Source organism: Protobothrops mucrosquamatus, unplaced genomic scaffold, assembly GCF_001527695.2.
Source record: "Protobothrops mucrosquamatus isolate PMUCROS unplaced genomic scaffold, P.Mucros_1.0 scaffold_276, whole genome shotgun sequence".
In the NCBI taxonomy this organism is placed as follows: Eukaryota; Metazoa; Chordata; class Lepidosauria; order Squamata; family Viperidae; genus Protobothrops; species Protobothrops mucrosquamatus.
Window position 1 is genome coordinate 710,645 of NW_015386352.1, and position 8,179 is coordinate 718,823.

The 8,179-nt window shown below is 43.5% G+C and overlaps 1 protein-coding gene across 1 annotated transcript in view; it reads right to left on the reverse strand.

Annotated features, from left to right (window-relative positions):
* Nucleotides 1-957: 957 nt before the first annotated feature.
* Nucleotides 958-8,179, reverse strand: part of EIF4E2 (eukaryotic translation initiation factor 4E family member 2) — a 21,665-nt gene continuing 14,443 nt past the window's right edge. The window contains exons 5-7 of the mRNA XM_015831694.1: nucleotides 4,895-4,999; nucleotides 2,687-2,839; nucleotides 958-1,230 (exon numbers count right to left, since the gene is read on the reverse strand). Coding sequence (XP_015687180.1) covers nucleotides 958-1,230; nucleotides 2,687-2,839; nucleotides 4,895-4,999 — 531 coding nt within the window. The remainder of the gene's footprint in view (nucleotides 1,231-2,686; nucleotides 2,840-4,894; nucleotides 5,000-8,179) is intronic.

Here is an 8,179-nt window from a genome sequence, read left to right on the forward strand (position 1 = left end):
TTGCCACATTTGTTAAGTGAACCACTGCGCTTGGTCTTCAAACTAGGCCCTTTTATGACTTGAGGACTTCAACTCCCAGAATTCCTCAGCCAGCCATGCCTCTTTTGTTTTTTTTCTCTTACCTCCTCTAGTGGAGAGATTGCATAGGAAGGGATTACAAGAGAGTAAGCATGCCTGGCTGAGGAATTCTGGGAGTTGAAGTCCGATTCCTGCCTGTCCGTCTGAAAGCAGTGAAGGAGAATTAAAAAACAAAAAGTTGTCGTAGGTTGTCGGGGCGGAGCGGATTCCTGAGGGAAGCAGTAACAGTTGTGGGGTTGTTGTTGCTTTTTTGTGTTTTGCTCTTCAGCAAACTGCTGAGCTCGGAGGTCCAAAGCCCTGACGAGATGCACCCAAGAGAACAGTGATGGCGAACTTTTTAGAGACCGAGTGCCCAAACCGCAACCCCAAACCCACTTATTTATCGCAAAGTGCCAGGGCCGCATCGGCATTGTGGTGCCCTCAGGGAGGGGGGGAACCTCTGAGTACCGCCTCTGGCATGCAAAACCCGGGGGCGCAAAAATGGGCCCCCGTGCTGCAAGCCGCAAAAACAGCCGCGGCGGCGATGCGGGGTGCAGATACAAGGCACTGCATCACGCAAGAACGGGGCAGGGCTAGTGAGTATCATGCAGGCACTAGCCCTGCCCCATTTGCAACACGTGCGTGCTCGCGGCCCCGTGCGCGCATGCACGCATGTAAAATGCTTCCCCCTCCCTTTTCTTCCAGTCCACCAATCAACAACGGTTGCTGACCTCTGCTCTACCACCTGTGTTTGAGCTTGCTAGTCGGCCGCTTCACCTTCTTTGTGCTGGGCGGGGGGGGTCCTGCTCCGGGCGGCGTTGGCAGGTCTGATGGACCTGTTGCTAGCGGCGGTGGCACAGAGTGGGCTCTGAGTGCCGCCTCTAGCATGCATGCCATAGGTTAGCCACCACTGCCATAGAATATGCGCCCACCATGCCTTCTATTTGTGTTCAAGCAGCATTCAGGACCGTAAGGACACGGAAACCAAGCGCGTTCCGGCCATTTCTCGCACCCTCCCCGCATCCCGGGCACGTACTTGATGCTGTCCGTGTGCGTTTTGTACTCCATGATGGTGTTGGGGGGAAGGTTGAGAACTCGTCGTAAGGTGTCCCTGATCCTGGCCGTGGTGGCCTGGTCGCTGGCTGTCTTGTTCCATATGGAGATGATATCTTCCTGCAGGGAGAACCGCCCGGAGGCGATTGAAAGAGTTTGTAAATATGTGAATTTCAGACGTTATAACTGATATGAAACGAGATAAAAGGAAATTTGGCTCACCTGAAAGTTAAATAGTATGGCTACTAAAGATCAGTTGGAAATACGTCATTAAAATTTAAAATTAGGTAAAAATTTAATAACAGGACGTTGATTGTGCATCGAGATTTATTAAGATATGTATAAGCAAAAAAAATGTATTTATAAATGCGATAATGAAGTTTATACTAAGTTTTGATACAATTAGAAATTTGTTAGCTTAAATATGAAATAGCAAGCGTTAAGGGAAACAAGAGAAGAAATATTTGATGATGTAACCTGAGATACCTACTAAAGCTTGTATTACTGAATTATTGTTTAATCCAATTACCACATTGCCTTCTAAATACTTATATGTAAAACTGGAAAATTAATAAAATATCTTAAAAAAAAAAGAGTTTGTAAAGCCTGAATTTTTTTTTACTAGGCATGATGCCAGAAAAACTTGATAAGCACAGTACGTACTTGATTTTACATGGGACAACAGTGACAAGAATTATATTTGCACCATGTTGGAAGAATGAAGAAACACCACCAGAAGAAGAAAGAATCAAAACAATACTAGACTGTGCGGAAATGGAGAGACTTACTTTAAGGTGGAAAGAAAAAGAAGAAACAGAACATTTTCAAACTTGGGACCTGTTTTACCGATGATTATAGAAAAGATTTAATAATAATAATAATAATAATAATAATAATAATAATAATAATAATAATAATAATAATAAAGTTGGAAGGGACCTTGGAGGTCATCTAGTCCATTCCCCTGCCCAGGCAGGAAACCCTATACTATTTCAGACAAATGGCTGTCCAGTCTCTTCTTAAAAACTTCCAGTGTTGGAGCATTCAGAGCTTCTGGAGGCAGGCTGTTCCACTGGTTAATTGTTCTAGCTGTCAGGAAGTTTCTCCTTAGTTCTAGGTTGCTTTTCTCCTTGATGAGTTTCCACCAGTTGCTTCTTGTCCTGCCTTCAGGCGCTTTGGAAAATAGCTTGACTCCCTCTTCTTTGGGGCAGTCCCTGAGATAGTGCAAAACTGCTATCATGTCCCCCCTCGTCCTTCTCTTTGTTAAACTAGACATACCCAATTCCAGCAACCGTTCCTTATATGTTTTAGCCTCCAGTCCCCTGATCATCTTTGTTGCTCTTCTCTGTACTCTTTCCAGAGTCTCAACATCTTTAGGGATTTAGGGATTAGGAATTTAATTTGTATGAGTGAATAAGATACTCGGACAATGCATTTTTGTGGAATGATTACTACTGAATTCTGTTCAAAAAAATAATCAATAAAACTTTATATTAAAAAAAGGAGATTAAAGAGGGCAGCCCCCGGGCTCAGATGGACAGCCGCCTCTGTAACTCCCCCCCCCCCCGTGACTCACCTGGAAACGGACGGAGACGACGGCCCCACAGATTTCTTCCCCCACCATAAACTGTTCTCCCAGCATAGCCAGAATGAGGTTCTCCCAGCACCGGGATGCCAGGCCCTTTCGGAGGCGGATAATCCACTTGCCCCCGTTCTTGTTGGCATCGTCCTGGGAAGAGGGCGGGGAAGAAAATTAGGCATAAACCACAATGCCGGCTTGAGACTATTTTCCATCAACAGAAGCATCCAGGTGTCTAATCCCTGACAGGTGAAAGAGGGCGGCAGTTCCAATAAACAGCACCACTTTATGGAGAGCCAGTGTGGTGTAGCAGTTAAAGGGCTGGCCCAGAAACCAGGTGACCGTGAGTTCTAGTCCCCTCTTAGGCGCAAACACTGACAGGGTGACTGTGGGCCAATCACTCAGAGCTGGGGAGTTCTAGTCCTGCTTTAGCCACGAAACCCAACTGGGTGATTTTGGGCCAGTCACTAGGAGACGGTGAGTTCTAGTCCTGCCTCAGCTATAAACGTCGACGGGATCACCCTGGGCCAATCGCTAGGAGATGGAGAATTCTAGCATGAAAACTGGCAGGGTGACTCTGGCCCAGTCACCGGGAGATCTTTGTTCTAGTCCCACCTTAAGTCTGAAAGCCAGATGGGTGACTTTGGGTCAATCACTAGGAGAGGGTGAATTCTAGTTCCACCTTGGGTATGAGAGCTGGCTAGGCGACTCTGGGCCAGTCCCTCTCTTTCAGCCCAACCTACCTCACTGGGTTGTTTATTGTGGGGAAAATTAGGAAGAGGAAGGAGTATCAGCTACGTGCGCCATCTCGAGTTTCTTATAAAGTAATAAGGGTAGATGAAAAAAAATAACAATCTAATAAATAAATAATTTATAGGCCAGAGCATTCTGAACCAGTACCGTGCGCAAACTCTTGGCCTCTCTCTTGCTAACAGGATCGTTGGCCAACGGCTGCCCTTCTCGCCAAACGAGTGAAAAAAACCGATGACCACAACAATGGGGACAATGAGGTGTGTCAAACCTACAAAGCTACTTTTGGTCACAGCCATCTTCCTTCGATTTTCAGCTTGCCACAGCTAAGGGAGGAGGGAAAATGCATTCTTCTAGTTCAGTCGTAACAAGAACTTTCCTGTGGGAACCAAGGTCAAATTGCTCAAGTGTTTGGTGGGTTAGAACTACCGTTAGAGAACCCGCCAAAGGTGTTAATTAGAGAATCTGATTTATTACATATTTAGCAGGTGGGAAGTTTAACTTTTATTTTGTAACCTTTTGGGAGGGGGGGGGAACTTCCAGTCTTGGTTTCAGCTATGTTCGTGCTGATATTACGTAGCTATTAAAATTGTTATATAATAATAATAATAATAATAATAATAAAAATAATAATAATAATAGTAATAATAAAAGTTGGAAGGGACCTTGGAGGTCATCAAGTCCAACCCCCTGCTCACGCAGGTAATCCTATACCATTTCGGACAAATGGCTGTCCAGTCTCTTCTTAAAAACATCCAGTGTTGGAGCAGTCACTGCTTCTGGAGGCAGGTTGCTCCACTGGCTAATTGTTCTAACTGTCAGGAAGTTTCTCCTTAGTTCTAGGTTGCTTCTCTCCTTGATGAGTTTCCATCCGTTGCTTCTTGTCCTGCCTTCAGGCGCTTTGGAGAATAGCTTGACTCCCTCTTCTCTGGGGCAGCCCCTGAGATATTGGAACACTGCTATCATGTCCCTCCTCATCCTTCTCTTCGTTAAACTAGACATACCCAATTCCAGCAACCGTTCCTTGTATGTTTTAGCCTCCGATCCCCTGATCCTCTTTGTTGCTCTTCTCTTTACTCTTTCTAGAGTATCAACATCTTTTTTACATCGTGGTGACCAAAACTGGATGCTGTATTCCAAGTGTGGCCTTACCAAGGCCTTGTAAAGTGGTATTAACACTCCACCTGATCTTGATTCTATCCCTCTGTTAATGCAGCCTAGCACTGTGTTGGCCTTTTTGGCAGCTGCAGCACACAGCTGGCTCCTATTTTAGGAAAGCAATTGCCTCAGAGTTCTTATTTCTACCGGTCTCATCTATCGGAACCAGGACAGAGTGCCTCCCATCATACCACTCAATGTTAAACCTGGATTGAAGCCTCGCTTACTTCCACAGTAGCAACGTCAGCGCCAGGAAGGCCTTACTAAGCAAAGCTCGCCGTCGGCTTTAACACTCACCTCCCACATAGGTTTAATCCCTTCTTTGAAAAGATGGAAGTCGCTGTGGCCTGTCAGGTCCCCAGGACGGACCATGTGGCTGTAAAACCGCCAGAACTGTTCCACCTGTAAGAAATTTATTGATTTATTTAGGGTACGGCATAGGCCAGAGGTCCCCCAACCTTTTGGCCACCAGGGACCGGTTCCGTGGAGAGGTTTTCCCGTGGGCCGGAGGGTGCGTGGTTTTGTGTGCTTGCATCTCACGGATATTTTATTTTATATTTTATTTTATATTATTTATAGCTGTACCCAGCCACGCGTTGCTGTGGCTCAGTCTGGTTAAATGGAAAAGAAAGCGTGTGTTCCTTTTACGTCCAACAGATGGCGCTGTTTTTTTAAAAAAGCATGTTTTTATCTGTCACAGGTGTGACATCTATATAATATAGGTATATAAAAACATGCGCGTATTCAAATGCAACGTTGTGTCAAAATGTCAAAGCAATCAGTGAAGAACTTTCGGAGATTTAAGATTTTCAACAAACGGACATTTACATTTTTATTTATATAAATATAGAAAATAGAATAGAATAGAATAGAATAGAATAGAATAGAATAGATAGATGATCTTATTTTATATTTTTATTTTATTGTTTTGTTTTGTTTTATGTTTTATTTTATTTTATTCATTTTACGTTTTATTTCATTTTATTATTTTATTTTACTGGGTTGAAATCGCTAAGGAACAGTGCAATCTCCTCCATACGTTGGGACCAAAAAGCAGTCCAAGCAAAAGAAACAAATCAACATTATCATCATTATCATTATTATACAACCCGCATAAAACGTTGGAAATTAACCAGCTGCTAATTTGCAGTCAAATTCTACAAACTACCGCAGAAAATCTGGCGGCGTTAAACACCGATTTTGTATCCTAGTCCCGACTAAAAGACAACAGATGTAGAACTCGTCTGGTTTTGCAAGCAGCGCCATCAATCTATGATAAGAATCTCCATAAAAATCGGAATATGGCTGGGGTGCGCGCAAGTGACTGAAGGGGTTAGCTCCACAAGGGCTGAGCATCTGCAACTTTCCTGGATCTGCCATCTAGAACTGTCTATGGTGATGTCAAAAGATAGTACAGGCAGTTACAAACAGTTCATTTAGTGATCATTCAAAGTTACAACGGCTGAAAAAAGTGACTTATGATCGGGCCTCACATTTACAACAGCTGTAGCAACCCGTCATAGGCTCAAAATCTGGGCACTTGGCAACAGGGCATGTATTTATGACAGGATGATTGTGTTTTTTGCCATCTGCAAAACTTCCCAGCTGGCTTCCAACAAGCAAAATCAGTGGGGAAAGCTAGATTTCTTTAATGACCCGACGATTCACTGTGATGTGCTTAACGGTGGCAAAAAGGTTGTAAAATCAGGCACAGCTGAATTCCTTGCTTCTCCCAAAATAACACCGGGTCTTAATATCAAATTTTGCTCCAAAAGACGCATTAAGGGGCTGCCCCAAAGAAGAGGGATTCAAGCTATTCTCTAAAGCACCTGAGGGCAAAGACAAGAAGCAACGGATGGAAACTCATCAAGGAGAGAAGCAACCTAGAACTAAGGAGAAACTTCCTGACAGTTAGAACAATTAACCAGTGGAACAACCTGCCTCCAGAAGCGGTGAATGCTCCAACACTGGAAGTTTTTAAGAAGAAATTGAACAACCATTTGTCTGAAATGGTATAGGGTTTCCTGCCTGAGCAGGGGGTTGGACTATAAGACCTCCAAGGTCCCTTCCAACTTTATTATTATTATTATTATTATTTATTATTTATTATTTATTATTATTATTTATTATTATTATTATTATTATTATTACTATTATTATTATTATTACTATTGGCTTATTTTCCAGTTAGGGCTTATTTTCGGGAAAATAAAGTACTAATTGTGTCCCTCTGGGTGACGATCTTAACTGGGGCTTATTTTGGGGGTAGGGCTTATATTACGAGCATCCTGAAAAATCATGCTACGGCTTATTTTCTGGTTGGGTCTTATTTTGGGGGAAACACGGTAGTCACAGAAATTTGGGTACCGATTGTGGTTGTTGAAGACTACCCGTAGCAAATGGCTGTCCAGTCTCTTCTTAAAAACTTCCAGTGTTGGAGCATTCACCGCTTCTGGAGGCAGGTTGTTCCACTGGTTAATTGTTCTCACTGTCAGGAAGTTTCTCCTTAGTTCTAGGTTGCTTCTCTCCTTGATCAGTTTCCACCCGTTGCTTCTCGTCCTGCCTTCAGGAGCTTTGGAGAATAGCTTGACTCCCTCTTCTTTGGGGCAGCCCCTGAGATACTGGAACCCTGCTATCCTGTCCCCCCTCGTCCTTCTCTTCATTCAACTAGACATACCCAATTAAAAATAAAAATAAAATACATAAAACATGAAGTGGAGGGCAACTGCATGTTTATGGAATCTGTTTTGTATCTCACTAGAATGCTGAAATCCAGTGCAGAAAAAGAGTAAAATGCTTAGAAACAAAACCGCAGAATTTCATTGTCAATTATTCTTTTCGTTTTGTTTTTTTAAAAAATGTTATTGTGTATTTTACTCATTTGGCTCAGGTTTCCCTTGTTGCTTTTGCTAAATCACAACACGCCGAAAGCTCTCGCTGATCGACTCGCAAGTCACTTGGAAAAAAATTGGTAGCAGATCCAAATTTACTTGGCAGGTTCAAATATGCTTTGAAAAAGATAATATGGCTGTAGCGCCAGTGTCCCCGTTTCATTTTTTTTCTCCCCCGTTATTAGGACAACAAAATGCGGGGAGAGAATTTAGAGCTAGAGTGTCAGCAAACTGTTGTATTGCTGACAAATCTGTCAAATGGCGGAAGAGATATTAAGACATCTGCTGTCTTGGCTCCAATAGAGAGGAATTGGTTAAAAAGTGAAGGCAATTGGTACCTTGGTAGAGATCCTGATCCTCGAATTCTTGATGTCCAAGAGAACTGAGAAGAATTATACTTGCACGCTGGACTCATCGTCATCATCACAGTTGGAAGGGACCTTGGAGGTCTTCTAGTCCAATCCTCTGCTCAAGCAGGAGACCCTCTACCATTTCAGACAAGAGGCTGTCCAGTCTCCTCTTGAAAACCTCCACTGATGAAGGCCCCCCACCCCCAATTTCCTGTGGCAAGTCGTTCCACTGGTTAATTGTTCTAACTGTCAGGAAGTTTCTCCCTAGTTCTAGGTTGCTTCTCTCCTTGGTTAGTTTCCACCCGTTGCTTCTTGTCCTGCCTTCAGGCGCTTTGGAGAAG